Source organism: Aotus nancymaae, unplaced genomic scaffold (assembly GCF_030222135.1).
Source record: "Aotus nancymaae isolate 86718 unplaced genomic scaffold, 86718_ANA_hifiasm-v0.15.2.pri h1tg000031l, whole genome shotgun sequence".
Taxonomy (NCBI): domain Eukaryota; kingdom Metazoa; phylum Chordata; class Mammalia; order Primates; family Aotidae; genus Aotus; species Aotus nancymaae.
The window spans coordinates 3637637-3663509 of record NW_026988444.1 but is presented as its reverse complement, the minus strand read 5'-3'; the positions used below and the strand labels follow the sequence as shown (position 1 = coordinate 3663509).

The 25873-nt window shown below is 46.0% G+C and overlaps 1 protein-coding gene and 1 long non-coding RNA gene across 5 annotated transcripts in view; both read right to left on the bottom strand.

Moving 5' to 3' along the window:
- Positions 1–5689, bottom strand: LOC105731618 (uncharacterized). Its single transcript, XR_001110789.1, has 2 exons — positions 5513–5689; positions 1–277 (listed from the first exon to the last, which is right to left on the bottom strand). It is a non-coding gene; the product is annotated as an uncharacterized LOC105731618 (long non-coding RNA).
- A 2774-nt stretch (positions 5690–8463) lies between these two features.
- The window catches only part of TRAF3IP1 (TRAF3 interacting protein 1), a 75633-nt gene continuing 58223 nt past the window's right edge, over positions 8464–25873 (bottom strand). For all 4 annotated transcript variants that reach the window (XM_012473485.3, XM_012473483.2, XM_012473484.2 and 1 more), the window contains 2 exons: positions 12569–12792; positions 8464–11805 (listed from right to left, as the gene is read on the bottom strand). In XM_012473485.3, the coding sequence (XP_012328908.2) occupies positions 11640–11805; positions 12569–12792 (390 nt within the window). In that variant the 3' untranslated portion in view covers positions 8464–11639. The remainder of the gene's footprint in view (positions 11806–12568; positions 12793–25873) is intronic.

The window sequence follows — 25873 nt, the reverse complement described above, 5'->3', positions numbered from 1 at the left end:
CATGGTTTAAGAGATTTTATTTGAAAGTTCTATTTTTAAAAGCATCCTGGTGTTTGTATTGAAACTGTCCCAAAGACGCTTTTCTTTAGAGCCATAATCCATGGAAATGGAAAACCCACCAGAAGAATGAGAGCTTGCTCCCCTCCCTGGGTGCACGCTGGGCTGGAGAGTAGAATGAGGTCAGCTTCGCGGTAGGTCCAAGCCACACGGGGACGGCTGCAAGCCAAGCCAGCGGCCAAGGCTCAGGGCTGCATTATGACTTTCAGGGGCCCTTCCTCTATAAAAAATATTAAAAATTCGATTTTATGATAGCATTGATATAAAGATGAATATATTCATATTGTATATTAAAACATTTCCTTTGACCTAAAAGTTCATTTTTCTCTTCTGATTATGAAAGAAATGAAAACACTTTCGAGGGCTGTGAAAGGCGCCGTGAGTGCTGGCGCCACGCCTGCCAGGCTTGACGGGTCCGACGGCCCTGCACACACTCCCACACGGAGCGGCTGCAGCCTCGGGCAGGATGGGCCAAGCAGCAAGGTCCTGCTGCAGGTGCATGGTTTGGGGTGGGCGGTGGCCATGCCGCAAAGTGGGATTGTTCAGACCAGGAATGCCTGATTCTGCCCTCTCAGGTGTCCTCACTCACCCACAGCCCTTACTGTGACACCAGCCAAAAAACCGGTCATGCTTATCTCAGGTCACCAGCTTGCCGTTTCTCAGCTGAGTGCTCATGCAGATGACAGGATATTCAAGCAGGAAAATCCAGGGCCAGACAGGCTATGCCCTCCTGACCTGCTCCCAGGGGCCCTGGGCCAGCCACGTGTGCAGCGAACACAGCCAGGCCCCTGTATCCCAAAGGACGTCGTGCCAGGGACCGAGAGCTGTACCTTGCTGAGCTTCGGTTTCCTCATCTGCGGGTTGGCTATGGCCCGATTCCCAGCCCAGCGAGGCTCACTTGACGTCGGCGCCAAAGGTTTTCCTCAACAACTGTACACGCCAGGAGGCTTTTCTTTCCCTGCGGCTCCAACAGCACAGCAGAGGACTTCCCTGGCAGAGGGAATTTCATGCCCTGACCAAGGTGCCAAGCTCTGGAACACTGCAGGGCAGCCGCGGCCAACACAGGCAGCCAGTGCAGCTACGCGGCCACAGAGGGCAACTTTGCCCAGGGTTTGAATCCAATTTTTGGAAAACCCCCCAATTTTGAAGGGGTCTTAAATAGCCTCCTTGAAAGTAAAGTAGGAAAACTGGCAAATGTAGGCTGTTCTCAGAGGCGTGGCCACTGAAGGCTGCCTGCCGGGCAGTCCCACGTCCTTACACCTGGGGAACTCCCCAAAGGTGGTTTCTATTCAAGAGGGAATGATTAACATTCATTCCCCAGCTTGAAGAAGGACAAGTTGGGGGCCGGACAGGACTCCCCGGGGAAAGACTGAACAGTGAGGGGCAACTGGAGACTTCAGAGGCCTTCTGGGGTGTGGGAGACGGGGAAGGCAGGAACCGCAGCCCAGGCTCCACCTGCCTGGGGGCTCCTGAAGGCATGTCTGCTGAGGCCTGGCCCCCGCGGGGGCTGGCATGTTGCTGCAGTTGGCAGAAAATGCAATGGGGTGTGAAGATCTGGTCTGCTTGATGCCTCCTGTGACGAGGAGCTCACGTCTACCTGCTGACGGGCCGTCCTGCCATCTTGGAACCATCTGCTGGAACGGAGACTCCCTCCTTACGCCTAGCCAGTCAGTCTCCCTTGGTCTCCTACCCATGGGTTCCAGGGCCACCAAGAACAGGCTCAACCCTCCCTCCACCCCAGACCTGTTATTTCGAGATAGGGGGGCCATGTCTCTCCTCCAGCTTTTTCTTGTCAACAAAATATTTCTAACTTTGAGAAGTATTTCCAAAAGCCCTCCAGAAGTCTCACACAATTTACACCCCACATCCTCCATCGCCACAAGTACTATCCATTTTAAAATGTTTGGCAGTTGAAAGATGTGTGCCACTGTGGTATTAACCTACATTACACAGATCACAAACCAGAGCCAGGGTCCACCCGGAGCGCGCCGTGTGCCGAGTGCTGCCACGCGCTCTTTCCACCTGGTGCTGCGCGTACGCGCCGATGACAAGGTGAGCCCGGCATTCCTGGGTCCACCCAAGCAGGTGGGAGAGGAAGGCCAAGGGCGTGGCAGTGCCTGTCCTGCTGAGAAGCCCAGGTAACTCCTCTTCCAGTCTGGATTCCCAAATCCCTGCCACCTTCTCTCTTGACAGCAAAGTTAAACATTGGTTTCTCATGCTTTGTGATCGTTTGATTACCTATGTATTCCTTGCTTCTATTTTCAATCGGGCTGTTTTCTTATTAATTAAAACATCTGTCTTTAAACAGAGTTTAAAAGACACTGCAAGTTTATTCCAATGTGTCATTGGTTTTTGCTTTTGCTTGGAATACATAAAGCATTTCACTTCTTAACAGAGGAAAATATCCATGGTTTTCTGTGGCTTTTGGAAATTGTGTCTTTTAAGGAGGTTCTTCTTCAGCCCAAAAAGTATTTAGCACTAGCATCCTGGGCTGGGCTGCAGGAGGGCAGGGTCCCTCTCACCCCAGGTCCCCTGGATGGGGAGAGGGAAGGGCCTGGGAGGCTTCACTACTGTGCATCCGGACCACAGGGTCCCCACATCAGAATCGGACAGAGATACCACCCAGTCCTCTCGGGAGTCTAGTCCTATTGGGGGGTCCCTCACTGCCTCACCTGAAGCCTTTCCCTCCTGCTCCTCCTCAGGCTGTCCCTAGGGCCCAAGACGCAGGGGAAGCTTGCCCTAGTGTCTCCTCCCCGCAGCCATCGGCCCTGCCTGTCCTCACTGGTTGGTCTGGCGGATGGTGGGCAGCCTCTCTGACGGGGCCCAGGGAAGCATTTGCAGCAGCACCACTGATTTCTCACTGCTCAAGTCAGAAGGATTTTATGCACTTTATGAAAATAAAACAAATGCTTCCCACAACTGTCAGGCCCCATTAGCTCTAAAGGGTCACGTGCCTGGCTTTGAAACCACAAATTTCTGGCAGGTGCCTCTCATCCCAATGCCACTACCTAGGAGGCCCAACCCCCCTCCCAAGAAGCCAAGCCCCCAACCACAGGCTTGAGCCCCCACCCCCACCAGAGGCCGAGGCCAACTTGCTCGTGCCTGAGGTTCGTCCTCAGGCGTGAGGCCTGGGCTCTGAGGCTCACAGAAACATGCTAGCAGCAAGCTATCCAACCATGGCAGAGGCATTTCTGAACATCACCGTGTCTTCAGGGCACATTTCAGTCATCAGCTTCTCTGCCTAGGAGATGTGAGACCATCCACCAAGACAGGGCCACGGGCAGCTGCTCCTGAAGGGTCAGAGCTGAGCAGAAGCCCCCAGGCCCTGCCAGCCAACCGGCGAGGCAAGGGACAGCACATGCCACCAGCATGCCTCCTACCAATGCTCACCAGGCACCCAGGAGCCACATGTGCTCCCCAGGGCTAAGACCTCTCGGCAGACAACCGAGGCTCAAAGAAGAGACAGGAGCACCCGAAATCACACGCCCACACCTGACAGAGTGTCCTGACCCCACACCCATGTTCTTCTACACCACCTCGAGAAGGGACAAAACTTACCCTGCAGAGGTGAGGTTTGGCAAGGGAGAGGAAAGAAGCCCAAAAGGTGACAGAAGGCCTGAAGCTACGCCCACCACCCACAAAACGGGGCACGGGAGGAGGGGTCTAACCACAACCCCCAGAAGGCCGGTGGTGGGACGGGAGGCCTGGCGGTCAGGGCCCATGCCGTGGGCCCCACGGGGCGCACACACTGTGGTTCTTGACTCAGCTACTGCCTGTTCAAGTCTGAACCCCACACAGACCTGCCACTTACCATTGATAATAAACCTTGTTTGTGCTTCAGAAACAATGCGGCAAGACCCATGAACAAGACACAGAGGCCAGGGTGAAAAGCAAGGCACCGCTTGGGGCGAGACTTTCGAAGTCACTCTGTGTCAAGGACCTCCCAAGCCAGTTTGGGTTAAGACCTAGGAAACATCTTCAGAAGTGGTAGACAGCAACTTGAGCATTTCCACTCTGGAATTTCTTTTTTTTTTTTTTTCTTTTGAGATGGAGTCTTGCTCTGTCACCAGGCTGGAGTGCAGTGGCGCAATCTCAGCTCAATGCAAACTCCGCCTCCTGAGCTCAAGTGATTCTCCTGCCTCAGCCTCCCAAGTAGCTGGGATTACAGGTGCATGCCACCATATCTGGCTAATTTTTGTATTTATAGTAGAGATGGGGTTTCGCCACGTTGGCGAGGCTGGTCTTGAACTCCTGACCTCAGGTGATCCACCCACCTCAGCCTCCCAAAGTGCTGGGATTATAGTTGTGAGCCACCAGGCCTGCCTGGAATTTCTTAAGATGAAAAACAGCTGGACAAACCTAAGGACAGACAGCCAAGTGCCAGAGGAGGGTAGGGAGTGCAGAACTCAGTGGGGCGGCTGTAGGACAAGTGTGCTCCAGGAGAGAGAACAGGTTGCCCCCAGGGCCTCAACAGGGGTCAGCTGCCTCCCCAAGGCTGTTTCCACAAAATCTCTCAGGAAAGGCTGGAGAGAGCTTTAAGTGTCTCTCGCTGCACACACCTGAGAGACTCTCTGCCCTAAGGGCCCTGTCTCCTATTCCCTTCCCAGCTCCAGCGGGTTTCCCATGACCTAAGGCCGACAGGCTTCTCACCTGCCCCTGAACGGTGTCTTCTGTCCCACAGGGGAGAAGCTTCCAACCGTAGTCATTGTTGGAGAGCACAGAACTCCTGCTGAAATCTTCTCCCCTATGGGACAGAAGAGACCATTCAGGGACAGGCGAGAAGCCTGTCAGCCTTAGGGAACTGGGGGAACCCCTGTAGCTGGGAAGGAATAAGAGACCCCGACTCCTGCGGGAGAGGTAAGAATGCAAGCTGGTTCTAGAGCTGCAACCAAGACCCAGGGACACAGTGTCCACCCACGGCTGGGGTTAATCAAGCAACAGAGTATGCCCCCAATCCCACTGCCAGCCAACAAGCACTGGGCAGTATAAGACACAGTGGACTCATGCATGTGTGGCAGAATCACTCAGCACGACGGAGGAACAGCCTGCCTGACCATGCGGGACTTCATCTGTGAACGAAAGATATTTTCTTTTCTTCTTTTTTTTTTTGAGACAGAGTCGCTCTTGTTGCCCAGGCTGGAATGCAGTGGTGTGATCTTGGCTCACCACAACCTCCACCTCCCAGGTTCAAGTGATTCTCCTGCCTCAGCCTCCTGAGTAGCTGGGATTGCAGGCGTGCACCACCACGCCTGGCTAATTTTGTATTTTTAGTAGAGACAAGGTTTCTCCATGTTGGTCAGGCTGGTCACGAACTCCCAAACTCAGGCAATCCACCCGCCTCGGCTTCCCAAAGTGCTGGGATCGCAGGCGTGAACCACCGCGCCCAGCAGGATATTTTCACATTGGGTAATCTAGAATAGCACATTACTAAGCCAAGGAGAGAAAATGTGGTCACCTTAACAGACAGGGATAATTCAACATCCATTCCTGCTAGAGGTTCTCTGTGACCAGGAACAGAAGAGTGTATCTTTAACGTGAGAAAACAGCCATCGCCATTGTTCCTGGCAGCCTCTCGTAAGATCACAAGGACAGCCCTTGGTATCCGTCCAGCATCGCCCTGGGGGAAGGAAGCCATAGCACAGTCAAAAGGCAAACTGGAAAATAACATGAACTGAAACCAGGAAGCACTTCTAGAAATCCAGGAGGGAAAAACCGAGAGTCCCACAGAATAAAGGGCAATGAGCTGAACAGATCAGAAAAGCAAACAAGCAAATGGGCCTTAAACACATCAAGAGAGGCTGCAACTCGGTCAAAATGTCGAAGCGCAAATTAAAACCATGCTGAGATCCTCTTTCTCGCCTGAGTAGTGGAAATCTCAACGTGTGGCCAGCAGCTGCTGGGAGGCTGTGGGGAAGAGGCACTTCCACGTTTTCTGGTGCAGGAACGACATGGAACCACCCACAAACAGCATCTGGCAACGCCCACCAGTACTGCGACAGACATGTGCTTTTGACACTGCAGTGTCGCTTCTGGATATCTATCCACACATAAGACATGGAAGGGCTGGGCGTGGTGGCTCACACCTGTAATCCCAGCACTTTGGGAGTCCAAGGCGTGTGGATCACGAGGTCAGGGGGTCAAGACCACCCTGGCCAACTGGTGAAACCCCATCTCTACTAAGATATAAAGAAAAAAAAATTAGCTGGGCATAAGCATGGTGGCATGCACCTGTAGTCCCAGCTACTTGGGAGGCTAAGGCGGGGAATCACTTGAATCCGGGAGGCGGAGGTTGCAGTGAGCTGAAATCATGCCACTGCACTCCAGCCTGGAGACAGAGTAAGACTCCGTCTCAAAAAAAAAAAGATGATGGGAGAACAAAGCTTTCACAGTGCATGGTGGCATTGCTTTTAATGGCAGAAGACTAGAAACTACACGACTGAGCACCAGGGAGCCAGCAGGAGAAGCCAGGCAGCTGCGTGGGGGAGATCCAGGCAGCCTGGAGAGGAGTGAGGACGGTGTCTTGGGTGGACACGCTGAGGTCCCCATCAATTGGATAAACCCGAAAAGCCAAGGTTCAGAACAGGGCATAGATCATGACCTTCTGTGAAACTGTATGTTATAGGGTATACAAGTAAATATTCATATCTGCTTGTACAAATGGTGCCTGCAGGAGCAAGAAGCAAGGCAGACAGGGACCGTGGGAGGGGACTCCCAGTGGGGACCCTTTCAGCTAACTGTGACTGTGGATCCATGTTAATGTATTACCTTTTCCATTAAAAGCCCTTTAAGAGGGCTGGGCGCGGTGGCTCACGCCTGTAATCCCAGCACTTTGGGAGGCCAAGGCGGGTGGATCACGAGGTCAAGAGATCGAACCATCCTGGTTAACATGGTGAAACCTTGTCTCTACTAAAAATACAAAAAATTAGCTGGGCATGGTGGCGCGTGCCTGTGATCCCAGCTACTCAGGAGGCTGAGGCAGGAGAATTGCCTGAACCCAGGAGGCGGAGGTTGCGGTGAGCCAAGACTGCGCCATTATACTCCAGCCTGGGTAACAAGAGCGAAACTCCATCTCAAAAAAAAAAAAAAAAAAAAGCCCTTTAAATTAGAGGAATTGAATACTTGAGAAATATAAATTAGTTATCCAAACATGAATCCCTGGCATGACTAAGGATGATACTGATACATGATTGACAGTAAGCATAATCTTCCTTAAAAAACGTACACAGAGTGCTATCTGCAGGGTGTCATGCCTGGCTGCCGGAGAACATAAATTAGACCCTACCAACTGTGTGCACAGTGGGGCAGGGCCAGCCCCACCTCGAATCACATGGCTCTGGGTGCCCGGCTTCCTCAGAAGACACCCAGAGGTTTCCAGGGTGCCTTTACCAAAACCACACACCAGCCAATCTGGACACACGTTTGACTGCATTCATTTACAAGAACGTGATTCTGCCCTGGCTGACCAGAGCACAACCTTCTTGGAATATGTGTGCACTTTAACTTTCGTTTGAACTCCATTTTCTTACCAGAAAGACCAATTTGCTTGGTTTAACAAACTGATAACCAGTTCGGAACTCAGCTCTACACACAAATTTTTAAAAAGTTTTATGTAGTATTATTTCAGAGTGGGTCTTGCTCTGTCACCGAGGCTGGAATGCAGTGGTATGACCATGACTCTCTGCAGCCTCAACCTCCTAGGCTCAAGTGAGCCTCCCATCTCAGCCTCCTGAGTCACTAGGACTCTAGGCACATGCCAACATGCCCAGCATTTTTGTTTGTTTTGATGGTGTCTCACTACATTGCCAGGGCTGGCCATGAACTCCTGGGCTCAAGCAATTCTCACATCTTCATCTTGGGCTCCCAAAGTGCTGGAATTACAGACGTGAGCCACGACGCCTGGACAAAACAAATTTTATAAATTTTTTTATCTTTTTATTTTTTGAGACAGTCTCACTCTTTCACCCAGACTGGAGTACAGTGGTGCAGTCTTGACTCACTGCAACCTCTACCTCCCTGGTTCAAGCAATTCTCCTGCCTCAGCCTCCCAAGTAGCTGAAATTACACACATGTGTCACCACACCCAGCTAATTTTTTTGTAGTTTTAGCAGAGACAGGGGTTTCACCATGTTGGCCAGGCTGGTCTCGAACTCCTGATCTCAGGTGATCTGCCCGCCTTGGCTTCCCAAAGTGCTCGGATTACGGGCATGAGCCACCATACCCCGCCAAGTTTTATAGCTTTAAAAGCCATTTAAATTTCTTTTCTCTTGCTGAATTTAAAAGAAACCAAAGTCCCTCTCAATCTCCCTTTATGAAAATATACATAATAAGCAAAAAAGGGGTTCTTTTTAGGGAGCTTCACTAATGCCCCAACATAAAGCTTGCATAAACCACACTTATCCAAACACCTTTTAGAAAAATAGAAAGCGTTTTTATTAATAAAGTGTCTCATAGGCTAGAGTTAGACTCAGAGCCCAAATGCCGTGAGCGGTTGCCTTTGCGATAGCTGAGAACAGCTGTTCCTCCCCTCTGACTTAGACTGGCTCATGGTTGACTTACATTTCTCACTTCCGCTTTGCTACATCCGTCTTTGCTGGAGAGCCCCTCAGAAGAACCCACAGTGGTCTCCTCAGAGGTGCCATGAACAAGGTTATTTACTCTCTGCACTTTTGGGTGTGGAAAGAAGAGCCCAGAGTAGGGAGCCAAGTCCAGGCCTGGGTGTTCAGCGTCTTCCGATGGTGACATGCTGAGCCGTGATCCTGCTGGGGCGCAGCCTCCTTCTGAAGTGGATTCCTACGGAAGCCCAGACAGGCTGCTGGTCCTGCTTGCTGCTGCCTCACGCACTGGCTACTGACCCAAAAGCTGGTTAAAGGCCCTGGCCATTTTTTCTCTTATTCATGTGCCACGACACGGGGCACATCGACCAACAGAAGATACACCCTTCAGTCCAGGGCAGCTCAGAAGAGCAGTGCCAGAATAGCTCAGGGGCACTTGTCAATACACTGAATACAATTCCACATCACCCAAATCCTAAGTAGCACTTTGTGTCACCAAATGACAGCATTTTGCTTGATAGCAAAAATCAGTTTTTTAAAGCTGATTATTAAAAAGAAAAATAAGGATGAATATAAAAGCAGAAAGCTGCATTTTAGTCTTGAACTATTTCTTCCAAAGGTTTATTATGCATTTCCTTTGAATATAAATTACCATCAGCTCAACTTTTAAATTCAAATTCCTGAAGTATGACTCCAGTACTTCCTGAAAACTTATAAACCAAAGTATAGAAAAATAATCCCATTTGTGTATTTTCTCAAAATAAGAGAAAAATTAAATTTCTCAAATAAGATCAGGATCTAGTGTCTACGATAAGATTCAGTAACAATCACACGTAGAGATCTTCTAAAACTTCACGAATGATCTTAGTCTCTGCCAAATGCTTACCTGTCTTGTAAGACTTCAATTCGTACTGAAAAGAGATAAAGTGTCACAATATGAATGAAAAGTATATTTCCCTGCACTTTCCTCATAAAAACCAAGTGCACACATTTGAAAATAAAAAATCCAAATGCTTATGATTTTTCCATGTGTGAACTGAACTGCAGAATCCATACACTTATGGGAAAAATATGTGATTTTTTTAATGATTTACATATAAAAGAAAAATAAACTTTATGATACAATTTGACAGACTACTTCATAAAAAATTTTACTTACATACAACGTATGCAATTTTTTGCAACCCCCAAATTCTATTTATATATACAAATTCATAAAAGGCGGACATCTTAACTTGAAGTGAGGCAGGGGCCATTCAGGGTCACGGCTACGTCATTTGATTCAATAGAAAAGAGATTATAAATACGTAAAGGACTACTTAACTAATGTCCCTCCGCTCCCCCAAAATGTGTTTAATATAATCTGATCAAACAGAATTTTATGGTGCACTGTAGGAAGGAGAAGAAAACCAACATTTCAAAATGGCAGATCTTAATAATCTGCTCCTGAATTTACTCAGCTCAGAAAATCACAAAACTACCTTAGTACGTTATTCATTTTGGAAACTGTACAAAGAAAAACCCAACTGTGCCATTTGTGCTAATCCTTAAAGAAACAAAACCTGGCCGGGCTCGGTGGCTCACATCTGTAATCCCAGAACTTTGGAAGGCCGAGGTGGGTGGATCACAAAGTCAGGAGGTCGAGACCATCCTGGCCAAAATGGTGAAACCCCGTCTCTACCAAAAATACAAAAATTAGCCGGGTGTGGTGGCGTGTGCCTGTAGTCCCAGCTACTCAAGAGGCTGAGGCAGGAGAATCGCTTGAACCTGGGAGGCGGTGGTTGCAGTGAACCGAGATGGTGCCACTGTACTCCAGCCTGGGCAACAGAATGAGACTGTCTCAATAAAAAAGAAACAAAACCAAGCAATTCTCACAATTTAAATGGCACTCCTTAGTTTACATAATAAACACACTATCAAGAAATAAAAGTATTAGGATCCAGACCTTAAGATCTGTAAGTATGTCTTCAAACACAGTGAAATGCTTTATACAATAACTTAAGACTCTGCTGAGTATTTACAATAGTATCTGTAAGTGAAAAACTATAAACCATGTTTTTTTAAAAAACCTTTGATTTAAAAAACAATTTCCAAAAAAAATGGCTAACATCAAAAAAATATTGTAAATCAGTGCATCCTTTCACGTCTTCCTTATGTAGTTTTTCTAAGCTACCCGTCTCTTGGGTGTGCACGTATGCAAAGGAAAAGACATGATGCCAACGCCTACCAGAGCAAGCCCCTCTTAAGAAGGACAAGGACTCCAGAAGAGCTGTGCTGGCCTGTCCGAGGACCGCCAGGGTAAAATGCTGAGGAAAGCGAGGATGTGGCCCACGACAATTTCCAGATAATGTCCATAACGGCCACACTGAAATCTCCTTTGTAAATTTATAAACTTTAAGGACTAGAAACACAAGCAAAAGATAATAGAGATTAAGAAGAAAATTACATAGAAAAGTACATGCAATTACAAAGAAGTCAAAACACAAAAGCAATCCAGTTGATTTGTACCTTATATGGAGACAGGCTGAGATTAGCCCTTTCAAGTGGAAATTAACTAAAAATATAATATATTCATTTTCAGGCCTTATTCTACTTACAAAGTGCCTATCGGAAAGTATACAGTCATCCTTCATTCGGCAGTGACCTGTGAAAGTCTTTCCACTAAACCAAAATAAAGGACCACTGTTCCCTTGGTATGCCAGCACCACTCACCTGCTAGAGAGTTCTGGTACAGAGCTAAACAGGATGCGGCAGAAACAAAAGAACAGGCTTTCAGAAAAACTTTTCACAGAGGTGTTTGGAAGCGCTATTTATAACTAGCCAGTATTTCATCTGGAAGGAGGTATGAAAACATGTTTTTTTAAATACACTTAACATGCTTACAGTTTTAAAGCTCTGAAAATTAGCTGGATAGTAACATTGTAAACTGTTCATTTTCTTAGCAAACTGGAACTTAAAGAGTAACGATTTTCTGCCTTCCTTTTTGCTTTTAAACCGGAGTGACTTTTCATCTCTGAAACTTCTGAGTGTTCACCTTTGTGAGGTCGAATTGATACTATACACCATCTTCTGGATTTTTTCCTCATTCCTGAGGATGTTGGCCTTCATCGCACAGATCTTGTCCTGCTGGTCTTTGATCAGCTGCTCCAGCTCCGCCAGCTCAGCCTTTAAGGGCTCCACGGCACAGTCTGTGATACTGAGGGAGAACAAAACCAGCGGCTCGTCACTCATCTCAGTGTGTGTTGGCTTCTTAATTCAGACATTGAAAGACAACAAAAGTGAATTATTCATTTCATCCAAAGAAAAGGATAAAATGTATTTCTTATTTCCAAGACCCCTGCCACAACCAGAAGTGAAGTCAAACATGAGATTTATAAAAGCAGCAGTTAATATTTCTTCAGTGATAAGTTTGAAGTCCTTAAATTATATACAGAACAGCCTCTGGGACAAGGACATATGCAGCAAAGTCGTCATCCACTTTGGGGACCCCACTCTGCTACTGCCCAAATCTCCTGCTGCAGGGCCCCCTCCCCATGACTACCCCCCTCCGCTACCCCCTACCTCTGCTCCTGCTGCAGGGCCTCCTCCCCATTACTACCCCCCTCAATACCCCCCACCTCTGCTCCTGCTGCAGGGCACCCTCCCCATTACTACCCCCCTCCAATACCCCCCACCTCTGCTCCTGCTGCAGGCCCCCTCCCCATGACCCCCCCTCCACTACCCCCAACCTCTGCTTTTGCTGCAGGGCCCCCTCCCCATTACTACCCCCCTCCAATACCCCTCCAACCTCTGCTCCTGCTGCAGGCCCCCTCCCCATTACTACCCCCCTCCAATACCCCTCCAACCTCTGCTCCTGCTGCAGGCCCCCTCCCCATTACTACCCCCCTCCAATACCCCTCACCTCTGCTCTTGCTGCAGGGCCCCCCTTCATTACTACCCCCCTCCAATAACCCCCCCACCTCTGCTCCTGCTGCAGGGCCTCAGTGTGCTGCTTGTTTTCGGCATGCCACAGCTGCAGCTCATTCTGCATGGCATCCACGTCTTCCTGGATATAGTCCATGATCTTCCCCAGGGGAAGTGCGCTCTTGCACAGGGTCTGGATGGACATGCGGAGCTTCTCTATCTCCTTGGAAACGATGTCCTTCTCCTTCTTCCACGCTGACTTGAAGACGAGAGATCTCTCCTACAGTCAGGGAGACATGGGAAGAGGAACACGCCTCCTTAGTCCAAAGGTAGCCACAGGGCTGGGAGGGAAGGTGCAGGCAGGGACAGTGCTGGCTGTGGGACACTCACTCCCATGCAAAGGGAGAGCTATGCCGCCTGACGGAGTAGCCCTGAATGCTGCATGCCATCAGTGGACACAGCAGTGCCAGGGAGGGGCCACTCCTTCTCTGCTTGATGGGAACAGGGGTCTGTCTTTACCTGGAAATTCATCTGAGGGCAAATCTCTATACTGGCAGATTTCAGTTCCCAACAAACAAGCAACTTTTGTAGCTACTGTTACAATAGCTTAGTGACATGGAAGATTTTTCCCAAATGGACTGGCAGAAAGGGGGCCTGACCCTACAGCTACTCAAATGGCCCACCTTCCATCTCAAATGACTCCAAAACCCAGCATGCGAGGAGGAAAAGGGAAAGAAACCCAAAGGAGAGGCAGAAACTGGTGCCACGGAAAGGAAGGCATGGAGAATATGCAGGGGGACCGGTGCCAGCAGCACCCAGTAGCACCCAGCAGCAGCCAGCAGGCAGACAGGTTGACTTAGACAGGACTGTGCTGGTCACTCAGAGAGGCCAGAGTCTGGGGGCCAGGGGCCAGGTGGAAGGGGCAGGGCTGAGACAGCAGCAGGTGAAGGCGGTGAGGAGGATGCAGAGACCAGTGGAGAGCTGCATTCGGCTTTGGCCAGGAGTTCTTGGGTTCTTTGACAAGCAACATTTAGAATTCTCATCATATGAGCTTTTATCACAGACATCTCTGAATGTCAAAAACTGATGTGAGTTGATAAGAACCAAGCTTGGGAAAATTAGCATGGGTTATTTCTCCTTTCCTTTCTTTCTTCTCTCTTTCTTTACAGACAGGGTCTCGCTGTGTTGCCCAGGCTGCTCTCAAACTGCTGGGTTCAAGTGATCCTCCTGTCCTGGCCTCCCAAAGCACTAGGATTACAGGTGTGAGCCATGAGGCCCTGCAACAATGTTTCTTTAGGAAGCTCTCCCTGGACACCTCACCCAAGTCCAGACTGGCTAAGGTGCCCTTCCTTGCCTCACCCACTTACAGAATGAACTAGTAAATGCATTAAGTTGTAACCAATTAACTCATTTAGTTTGAACCTATCATAGCTACGTCATCACTTGTATTAATTCTTCTAGTTTCAGGCTGTGGGCTCAGGAGGGCAGGACCTTGTGTCTAGATTCATTGTGGTTCAAATAAGCTCTGCGAAAGAATTTGTGAAATGAACTAATGCAGTGGATAAATGATTTATGTATCAAGATCCTAGTTCCACCAATTACTGGCTTGGACAACTACAAGAAAGCTTTAGCATAATGTCTGGCACAGAAAGTGTTAAATGATTGGGACTTTAAATAAAAGGTAAAACTCATACAACTAGTGAGTTCAGCAAGGTTGTAGTACACAAGATGAGCATATGAAAATCAACTATATTTCCATGTACAAGCAATAAACACATGAGGGAATGTGTTCTCTTTCCGGGCCCACAAGGGGGCATAGTTTTAAGGGCAATAATTTCCCAGTGCCATGCCCCCTCCCATCTGTCTCCATCGGGAGATTTAACTGTTTATGTTTAAATTTCGCGGGCGCGGGAAGAAACTAAGTCCATCACTCCAGCAGAAGACTTTTCATTGGCCCGGGGGACTTAGAGAAGGTGGGGGTTCCTCCCAGGTTAAAAGTCCCCTTCTTCCGCACCCCTTCGGACTCCGTGTTTGGGTCCCCTTTCACGAACACTCCCTTCGTGGAAGCCATCTTTCTCTCTCCTGGATTTCCCCTCTGGGGTCCCCTTCCACACTCTCTCGTGGAAGCCTGTCTTCCCCTCCTAAACTCCGTCTCTATTCCCTTCCACTCAGTGTGGAAGCTGCTTTCCTCTCCTGGATTCCATCTTTCTGGATTCTCTCACTCAGTGTGAGAGTTAGCTGTTCCTTCTCCTGTTTCTCTCTCTCTTTAAATAAATCACTTTCTACAAACACTTTTGAGTCCAGTATTTACTGTGCACTGTGCCATGGTCCCCTCTTTCATTCTTGAGAGGGCAGGAGACCAGGAATCTGGAGAAACGTCCTCTCAGGGGAGCTGAGGGCACCCTGAATCCCTGAACCCCAATATTACACATGGACACTGAAATTAAAAATACAGTGCCATTTACAATTGTTCAATGGAGGACAAGGCTTAGTTGTAAATCTAACAAAACACGTATAGGACTTGGAAATGGAAAACTAAACAATTCAGATGAAAGAAATCAAAGGAAATCTAAATGGGAAGACACACTGTGTCCATGGATTGGAAGACTCGACGTAGTAAAGACATCAATTTTCCCCAAATAGATATGCATGTTTAATGCAAATCCTACCAAAATCCCAGCCAACTTTTCTGTAGAGACAAGATTATCCTAAAATTTATGTGGAGAGATAAAGGAACTACAAGAGCTAAAGCATTTTCAGAAAAAGAATAAAGACAGAACTAACCAGTCTACCCAATTTCAAGGTTTTTTTTTTTTTGAAATGGAGTCTCACTCTGTTGCCCACGCAAATGGCATGATCTCGGCTCACTGAAACCTCTGTCTCCTGGATTCAAGCAATTCTCTTGCCTCACCCTCCCAAGTAGCTGGGATCCCAGGCGTGCACCAGCATGCCCAGCTAATTTTGGTATTTTTAGTAGAGACGGAGTTTCATCATGTTGGCCAGGCTGGTCTTGAACTCCTGACCTCAGGTGATCCTCCCACCCTGGCCTCCCAATGTGCTGGGATTACAGGCGTGAGCCACTGCATAGGCTTCAAATCTTTTTATACAACTACAGTAATTGAGACAGTGCAGTATTGACAGAGGGACATAGATCAAGTGAATAGAACAGAGAATCCAAAAATAGATCCGTATGAACATGCCCATATGCCCAAGCAATCTTTGACAAAGGTACAAAAGCAATTTAATAGAGTGGAGAGCCTTGCACCATTTGGCACTGGGTAAGTGGACATCCACGAGCCAAAAACCAAACAAACGAAACCTTGACCTAATCTCACATCTTAAACAAAAACTAACTCGAAATGGACTATGGATTAAAATACAATCTATAAAACTTTAAGATAAAAAACATATGAGGAAAAAGTCTGTGGGATCTAGGACCAGGCAAAGAGTTCGAAGACTTGACACCAAAAACATGACAAAAATTTCAAATGTTTGCCGTGCCAAAGACCCTGTTAAGAAGCTGCAAAGAAAAGTTACAGAATGAGAGAAAACAACTCCAAATCACATATCTGGTAAAGGACTGATATCTAGAATATGCAAAGAAGTCTTGAAACACAATAGCAAGAGACTAAATAATTCAATTAGAAAATGGGCAAAAGACACAAAGAGACATTTCACTGAAGAGGATATATGAATGGCCGACAAACACATGAAAATATGTTTGAAATCGTTAGCTATTAGGGAAATGCGAATTCAAACCACAATGAGCTATCATCACACAACAATCAGAATGGCTAAAATAAAAAATAGTGACAACATCAAATGCTGGCTGGGGGAAACTAGATCACTCATACGTTGCTGATGGGAACGTAAAAAGATATGGTCGCTTTGGAAAACAGTTTGGCAGTTCTCTATAAAACTCAACATGCAGCTACTGCATCATCCAGCAATTGTCCAAATTGCATCCTGGGCAATTATCCAAAGAAATGAAACTCATGTTCACAGAAAAACCTATACACAAATGTTTATGGATGCTTTAATCAAAGTAGCCACAAACTGGAAATGACCCCTATGTCCTTCAACGGGTAATTGGTTAACTAAACTGTGGTGCATCCACTCCAGGTAAAACTATCCCCCAATAAAAAGGAACAGACTGGCTGGATGCGGTGGCTCACGCCTGTAATCCCAGCATTTTGGGAGGCCGAGGCGGGCAGATCACCTGAGGTTGGGAGTTCAAGACCAGCCTGACCAACATGGAGAAATCCCGTCTCTACTAAATGGACAAAATTAGCTGGGTGTGGTGGTGCATGTCTATAATCCCAGCTACTTGGGAGGCTGAGGGAGAAGAATTGCTTGAACCCAGGAGGTGGAGGTTGCAGTGAGCCAAGATTGTGCCACTGCACTCCAGCCTGGGCAATAAGAGCAAAACTCCCTCTCAAAAAAAGGAAAAAAGAACAGACTGCTAATCCTCAGGACAACCTGGATGGCCCTCAGTGGATTATGAATGAGAAAAGTGAATCCCAAGAGGTTACATGCTGTAGGATTCCTTTTATACAAGATTCTTGAAAGACAAAGTTCTGGAAATGGAGAACTGACAGTGGTAGCCGGGGTTAAGGAAGAATTGGAGGTGCAGAGAAGAAGGTGTGGCTATAAAAAGGCAACAAGAGGGATCTCTGTGGTGATAAAAATGTTCCGGATACTGTTTCAATGTCAATATCCTGGCTGACAATGTACTATAGTTCTGCAAGATGTTAATCACTGGGGAAAGTGAGCAAAAGGCATACAGTGTATCCCTATTTTTCTTTTTCTACTGTTTTACAGGGTTTCACTGTGTGGCCCAGGCTGAACTCAAACTCTTCGGCTCAAGCGATTCTCCTGCCTCAGCCTCCCCAAGTAGCTGGTGCTACAGGCACGAGCCACCACACCTGGGCTTCTAGTATTTCTTATAACTGTTTATGAATTATGATTATCTCAAAAGGTTTAATTTTTAAAAGGCTATATAAATGCCTTTAAATTAAGATGCTAAATGACTGAAATGAATTCAATACAATAATAAACTACTTCCCAAGTGAAAAATATATTGTCTTTATTATACACAAATTAGTAAAGGTCCCACTGACTTAGTTGAGAAATTAAAAATTCTATTAAAACACACTCATAATGACTATTAAGTAATTCCTCTGCATTTGGCATCGTGTTAACTCTAATATAAAACTGTTTAGGGTATAGAACTTAGGGTAGGAGACTAATATGAACAAATGTCTTATAAAATTGGAGAGTTACAATGTAGAAAAAGGCACTAAGAGGTAATCTGGCCAAGCTCCTCATATTTCTATAGCACAAAACCAAGCGGAATTTGGAACACTAATCTTAAAGCTTATAATTTTATTTTTAAGAGATTAATACTTTAAAATAAATACACTTGGGCTGGGATCGTGATAGTCAGGACAGACTTTTATTATTATCCTAAAGGCACTGGAATACATTGCTGCAAAAAAACACAATTCTGCCAATTTTCAAGCTTTCATTTAATTTAGCACAGAAGGGGTAGGGTGAATACGTCAAGCAGTGATTATTTGCTTTAAAAAGCACACCCCTCTGATGACAGAGTTCGAATTATATGTTGCTCATGTAGATATATCAACAATTTTCCAGATAAAAACAACCTTGTTTTAAAAGACTTTAAATCTGATAGTAGTTTAAGGATCTACTACCTCCACACAGGAATTAGTCATACACAATTTGCTTAATTTTTGGAAACAGAGAGGAAAAAAAAACATTGAAAATCTGTCATGACTGGGCATGTTGGCTCATGCCAGTAATCCCAGCACTTTGGGAGGCTGGGGTGGGCAGATCACTTGAGGCTAGAAATTTGAGACCAGCCTGGGCAACATGGCAAAACCCCATCTCTACAAAAAATACAAAAATTACCCAGGTACGGTGATGCACACCCACAGTCCCAGCTACTAAGGAGGCTAAGGGAGGAGGATTGCCTGAGCCCAGGAGGAGGAGGTTGCAGTGAGCCAAGACTGCGCCACTGTACTCTAGCCTGGGCAACAGAGCGAGACCTTTTTTTCTCAAAAAAGAAAAGAAAATCTGTCATTACACAAAATATGACCTAAAACCACCTAGACCATAGAAGGAGTCAGGGGCAATAGGACACGCCGTCAGTGCCCTGCGGGTTCCGGGGCCCTCTGCCAACCCAGCCTCACCACCTCCTAACTTTATGACCTTGGAATGACCTCTCCGTACCTCAGCTTCCTCACAATAAAATGGAAATAATAATATTTATCCTTCAGGTAAGATTAAATGGGATAATGTAAAGTAAGCAGTTCAGTGCCTCGCACATAGTAAACCCTCAAATAGACGTTAACCATTATCGTAAATTTATTCCCCAGAAAGAAGCAAGCTGCAAGTCCCCCGGGACGAAGCATGGGCGCTTTTTCCTGTGCACTGATACAGTCATTTTACCTCCTGTTAACTTGCTGGCTACAAAAGAGTCTTATCCAGGCATGTTTGGAACACTTTAGTGCACAACAAAAAAAGTATTTATATATATTATCAGCACCACCTAACAAGCAGTCATGTCCTCACAAATTCTTTCATTAAAAAGTCATTTACCTTCCTCATTGACACACTTCCTTCCCCATCTCCATTTTAAGAATATAAATAACCCACAGCTATGAAATTAATCTCAAAGCTCTTTTCTCTACTGAAAGACTGGTGATCCTGAGCTCAGAGGAAGTCTGCTGTGAATACTGCAGAACCACCCACAGTACCTTTTTGTGGCACCCCTGCCGTGGATCCAGTGTCTACAGGCAGTTTTTCCAGGTTACACAAACAGAGAGGTGGCAGCCCACATGTGTTTCGAGGGGACTCAAAGCCACCCCTCCTGTCCCCTCCAGCCTTCTACCTGGCTGGCCTCCCTTCTCCTGCAGGCTGGAGACTGTTTACTCAGCTGCCTTCTGGCAGCAAGGCCTCTGGAGAGGCGTCTCAGTGTTGGGCCACTTCATGTGCTCATGTGTGTGCACACACTTTTGAGAAAATGCTTCCATGATTTCTCAGGTGAACAGTTACTTCTGGGACTTACTATTTTATTTGCATTTTGCCACACACACACTTGTCCCCAGAAACATGGGCATTTGCACTTCTAGTGACTTTCAAATTTATAGTTATTGATTATAAGTCATATAAATAAAACATTGACCTTAGAGATTTGTTTTTTTAAATTTCAACTGTAATCCTTCAAGAGAATAATAATAACTATTATTATTTTGAGAGAGTCTCGCTCTGCAAGGATGGTGTGCAGTGGCACAATCTTGGCTTACTGCAACCTCCGCCTCCCAGGTTCAAGTGATTCTCCTGCCTCAGCCTCCCAAGTAGCTGAGATTACAGGTGCCTGCCACCACATCTGGCTAATTTTTGTATTTTTAGTAGAGATGGGGTTCCACCATGTTGGTCAGGCTGGTCTCCAACTCCTGACCTCAAGTGACCCACCTGCCTCGGCCTCCCAAAGTGCTGAGATTACAGGCGTGAGCCACCACACCCAGCTAAAAGTATTATTTTTTAAATATCTTAAAATAAAATTTAAAAAATAAAGATGGAAATAATAGACACTGAGTACTCCGAAATGGGGAAGGGTTGGGAGAGAGAGGGTTAAAAAATTACCCACTGGCTGCGACGTTCACCACTGGGTGATGGATACACCAGAAGCCAAATCCCCACCCATTAACAAGCATGCCCATGTTCCCATAAATCCAAAATAAAATAAAACGTATAAAAAAGAGTATCTTAAAAGTCTGGCCTTTAGATGCTGCCAGAAGTCCTTCTCGGAAGCAGGATCCAGGGCGCATGGGGGTGGAGGCCTTCAACCCCTGCCCTGCCCTGCTGCTGGATGTGACTGGTCAGCCACACTCCAGAGCAGAGCTCTACCCGACATTAAGCAAACTCAATAAACAAAAGCCTGATTAATTGTAGCGTGGCAGGGGGTGGACAATAAATCAAAAGAGTAGGTATTTGCTTCAAATCACATACACATAACAAATCTCATGACCTCAGGAACTGACCTATATGTAACCTGTCAAAAGTTTGTTTTCTAGGCTGGGCGCAGTACCTCATGCTGTAATGCCAGCACTTTCGGAGGCCAAGGCGGGCAGATGGTTGGAGCCCAGGAGTTTGAAACCAGCCTGGGCAACATGGTGAAACTCCATCTCTATGAAAAATTACCCAGGCACAGTGGTGCTTGTTTGTGGTCCCAGCTACTCAAGAGGCTGAGGTGGGAAGATGGCTTGAGCCCGGGATGCAGAAGTTACAGTGAGCTGAGATCATGCCCTTGAGCCCAAGAAGTCGAGAATGCAGTGAGCTGAGATAGCACCACTGCACTCCAGCCTGTGCAATCGGCAGAACGCTGTCTCAAAAAAAAAAAAAGGTCGTTTTCTTCATAAACGGAGGAATACCTGCATTCAATTTACAAAAGAAAAGCACAGAATGACAGAATAATTATTCTAAATGTCCTGTTCATCCAGAAATATTCCATCACCAAACTTCTTCATAAACTGCATGTTCACTTCGAATGCAAGTCAAGCTGAAACCCTTGAACACACAAGCAAAATGGCCTGTAAACATGTATTTTTTTTTTCTTTTTTTTGAGATGGAGTCTCACTCTGTTGCCCAGGCTGCAGTGCCGTGGCGAGATCTCGGCTCACTGCAACCTCCGCCTCCCGGGTTCATTCAATTCTCCTGCCTCAGCCTCCCAAGTAGCTGGGATTACAGAAGCGCACCAGCATATCCGGCTAATTTTTGTATTTTTAGTAAAGATGGGGTTTCGAGATCAGATGGTCAGGCCGGTCTCGAACTCCTGACCTCGTGATCTGCCTGCCTCATTCTCCCAAAGTGCTAGGATTACAGGCATGAGCCACTGTGCCCGGCCAACACATTTTAACCTTTTAATGTATATACAGAAAAGCATATAAAACATCAATGCACCACTTAACAAAACGATGAAGTGGATACCTGCAACCCTCACCTGGGTCAAGAAGGCACACTGCCAGCATCCCCAAAGCTCCTCGTGTGTCCCTTCCTGAGATCACCCGCATCTGCCTTCCCCATGACCAAGCCTTGGGTCTGTGCATACCTAGCTCTGTTTTGTTTACCTCATGCTTGTTGCACTTTGTGAAGTACAAATGGAACCACACAGTATATATCCCCTTGTGTCTGCCTCTTTGGTTCAACATTATGTTTTCCCTTTGGTTTTTATTTTATTTTATTTATTTGAGATAGAGTCTCACTCTGTCACCCAGGCTGGAGTACAGTGGAACAATCTTGGCTCACTGTAACCTCTGCCTCACCAGTTCAAGTGATTCTCCTGCCTCAGCCTCCTGAGTAGCTGGGATTACAGACAGGCACGTGTCATCACACCATGCTAATTTTTGTATTTTTTGTAGAGACATGGTTTCACCATGTTGGCCAGGCTGGTCTTGAACTCCTGACTTCAAGTGATCCACCCACCTCAGCCCCACAAAGTGCTGGGATTATAGACATGAGCCACCACACCCAACCAATTTCTTGAGACAGGGTCTCATTCTGTCACCCAGGCTGGAGTGCAGTGGTGTGATCACAGCTCACTGCAGCCTTGAACTTCTAAGTTCAATAATCCTTCCATCTCAGCCTCCCAAGTAGTTGGGATACAGGTATGCACCACAACGCCTGGCTAATTTTTTTTAGTTTTTTACTTTTGCAGACAAGGTCTTGCTATGTTACCCAGGTTGGTCTTGAACTCCTGGCCTCAAGTGATCCTCCTATCTAGCTATCTCAAAGCACTGGGATTACAGGCATGAGTCATCATGCCCAGCCTCAAAATTCTGTTTAAGAATCAACCATGTTACATGTATTTTGTTCATTTGCATTGCTGAATAGTGTTTCATTATATGAATGAAATGCCACAACTTATTCATCTGTTGCTGATGGACATTTGGGTTTATTATTGCAAAAAAATGCAACTCTGAATAATCTTACATATATCCCAATATAGATGAGCACACAACCATCTCAGGTATGCAACAAGAAGTGGCATTGCTGGGTCAAAGGGAATGTGTATCTTCAATTTTATGATATAAGGCCAAACCATTTACATATAGTTTTAGAAATTTACATCAACCATTTTTCATTAATCAATATCTTATTTCTAGGCATATAAAGGAAGCTTTAGCTCTATTCCTACACCACTTCTACCATCTGATAACTGAAGGTCATAACTACTGAACTGTTACCTGGCAGCAGCTAGAAAACTGCGACTCCAAGTCAGTAACAGGCTGTTAAAGGAGCCTTCCAGACGGCAGACAGCTGCTCATGAGACGAACTACTTATAACTGCTTACACACGGGTGGTAAGCTTTTAGCATGGACGTATGAGAAGCTGGACAGGATGAGGGCTAACTGCCCAGACTGGGGCCCAACAGATCTGGGGTAGTTTGTACCTCTAGGACTTACTGTCTATATTATCTTGGACAAGATAACTTTTGTGCCTCATTTTCCTAACCTAGGAAATGGGTATAACGCCGATCTCATCTGTAGGTGACCGTATTAAATTAAGTATGTAATTCCTTAGTCACGGTAAGTGCTCTATAAATGTTAGCTGTTGTAATCATTATATTGTCTATAATGAATAATTAATGGCAAATGTCTATAGGAGAAAAAATGCATACAGAGCAAAATATCATTAAATGTTAGCACCTTTTACAGATAAACATGAATGTCCTTGGAAGATGAATGAGAAACCCTCTTAGAATTATGTGTAGCCAGGTTGAGTGAGCTTGGCATGAGCCCCAATGGGTCACTGTGGTCAAGGCAAAAGATCAGAGCACAAAACACAGAAATCTTCAGACTGGCCTTTCTGATGGACCTTAAAGTGGTCTGAAAGTTGATTTTATGAGTTAGGTTATTCTTGTCATATCCAAGTAAACCAGAGTCAAGGGGTGAGGGGAAAAAGCACTTGGCACCTGCTTCAAGAGTTACATTTTTCAGACCAGTTGCTTAAACAGCCTGCTGTAACCTAAGACCAGTTTTACTTAGGAGCTGCTGGAACAACCCCCTGTGACTCTAAGACCAGCTTTACCTACCACTGTCACTCACCAATTCCAGCTTGCCAGCTCCCCAAAGCGTCTCTAGTGCCAGTGAGCTTTCTTCCAAAACAACATGTAACCTCTTTCTTTCTGATTGATAGAACTCCCAACCTGCTCTGTTTTTCAGACATACTGAAGATCATCTGTTCTGTGTGTACACCCCGAATTGCAATTCTTGCCTCCCAAATAAAACGTTTTAAATTTCAAGATTTGTCTCTACATTTTGATTTCGACAATGGAAATATTCTTTAAAATCACCTGTTCACTGAAGGGTGGCAGACTATCCCACCCAAAAACCTGCTACTTTGGCAGAAGGATTATTTTGAGCTAAAGGCACTTGAATAACAGTGGAACAAGGAGGCCAGGCTGACCTCCCTTTTCTTCTTAAAAGTAGATGAAACTCCCATGTGGCAGACGCCCTCCTTGCACCAAAAAGAAAGAAACATTCTCATCACCAGAGATGGGTTCGAGGCCAAAAGAATTCTGTACAAACAGACCTAGAAGTCCGTGGAAAACTTCGCTTTCATGAAACCAGTCCCTGGTACCAAAAGGGCTGGGGCCCGCTGTTGTGGAATATCTAAGCAGGGTTACAGTGCTCACACCTGTTCCTGACTGCAGTGGAAATGCCTCTAGCCACTCACTAGTACATACGATGCTGACTGTTTGACACAGGTGTTTTCTCTCTCTCTCTTGAAAAAGAAGTATTTTTCTATTCCTAGCTCACTACAGGTATTCAGTCATGATGGATATTGAATTTTACATGAGCCATTTATTTTTAAGAGAAAATATACTGACTAGCGATTTGAGCTGGTTCGGGAATAATTTCTTGGTTAAATGTAAGGTAAGTAATCCACACTTAAAAGATGCTACAACAACTGACTTGAATTTCTTAAACTGAAATGACTGACTCTCCCCAGGACATGGCTGCACGAAGGAGGAGGAAATACTGGAGAAACTACTAAAGGAACTAGACACAAACATATTTATCTAATAGGAAACAGTTTCAACCCTAGAATATATTCTATCTCACTTTTGATTATATAGTAAAACACACACTTTAGGAAAGAATTACTAGTAATTCCTAACTTTAACTTTTTTCAAATTTCTTCATCTTTGCTGAAATGAAATCTCTAAAGTCCATTCTAGCCATAGTTTTAGGATTCTGTAACCCTTTTTAAAGGCTATCAGACTGGGTGTGGTGGTTCATGCCTATAATCCTAGCACTTTGGGAGGCTGAGGCAGGCAGATCACGAGGTCATGAGTTTGAGACCAGCCTGGCCAATGTGGTAAAATGCACTAAAAATACAAAAAATATATATATATATGTGCTTGTAATCCCAGCTACTCAGGAGGCTGAGGCAGGAGAATTGCTTAAACCCAAGAGGTGGAGGCTGCAGTAAGCCAAGGTCGTGCCATTGCACTCCAGCTTGGATGACAGAGCAAGACTCCATCAATCAATCAAATCAGACTGATTCTGGACAGATTGGAAAAGTGGGAACCAGACTAGCAAACAAGTGTAAAACAGAACAAAAGATCAGGGGCAACTGTTTTCAGCAGTAGGTGGAGGCAGCATACAAGTGAAGCCCTGAGACAGGGGACACTCAGGAGGCCAGCCCACCGGTGCCCTGCTCTTGTATGAGGATGAGAGCCCGACCAGGGCAGAGCTGAGTCTACAAGGAGCATGAGGGTGCCACTGAACCAGGGAGAATGAGTCCAATGGGGGCCCTGCAAGACCACAGCTAAATCAGAGAACAAGCCAGTGGACAGGACATAGTGGAAAACTAACAAATAGTCAACCCCAAAGACAGCAGGCGATGAGCAAAAGAGGAACAGAAACCATAAGGGGAGATACATGAAACAAAGAGCAAGACGACAGACTTAGGCCTACCTGTATCGACAACTGCACTAAATGCAAACAGACTAAATTTGAACACCATGCAAAGAATAACAACAGGACTTCACTAAGAGAGACGCAACTAGCACGTACAAAAAGTTATTCACCTCAATTTGCAACATGAAAAGCAATAAAACAGGTTTAGCTGCTAGCAAGGAATCCAAAAACAATGAAGATGTCCAGTGTTTGCCACAATATGAGGAAACGAACACGCACGGTATGGGACAGAAAGATATTGACAATCTAGATGACCCAAGATTCCACTTCTGGGATTTACCCTTAGGAGATGTTAGAGAGGTGCCCAAAAGTATGTGGGCAAGATTTTTCATCTCAGCATTTCTAATCATA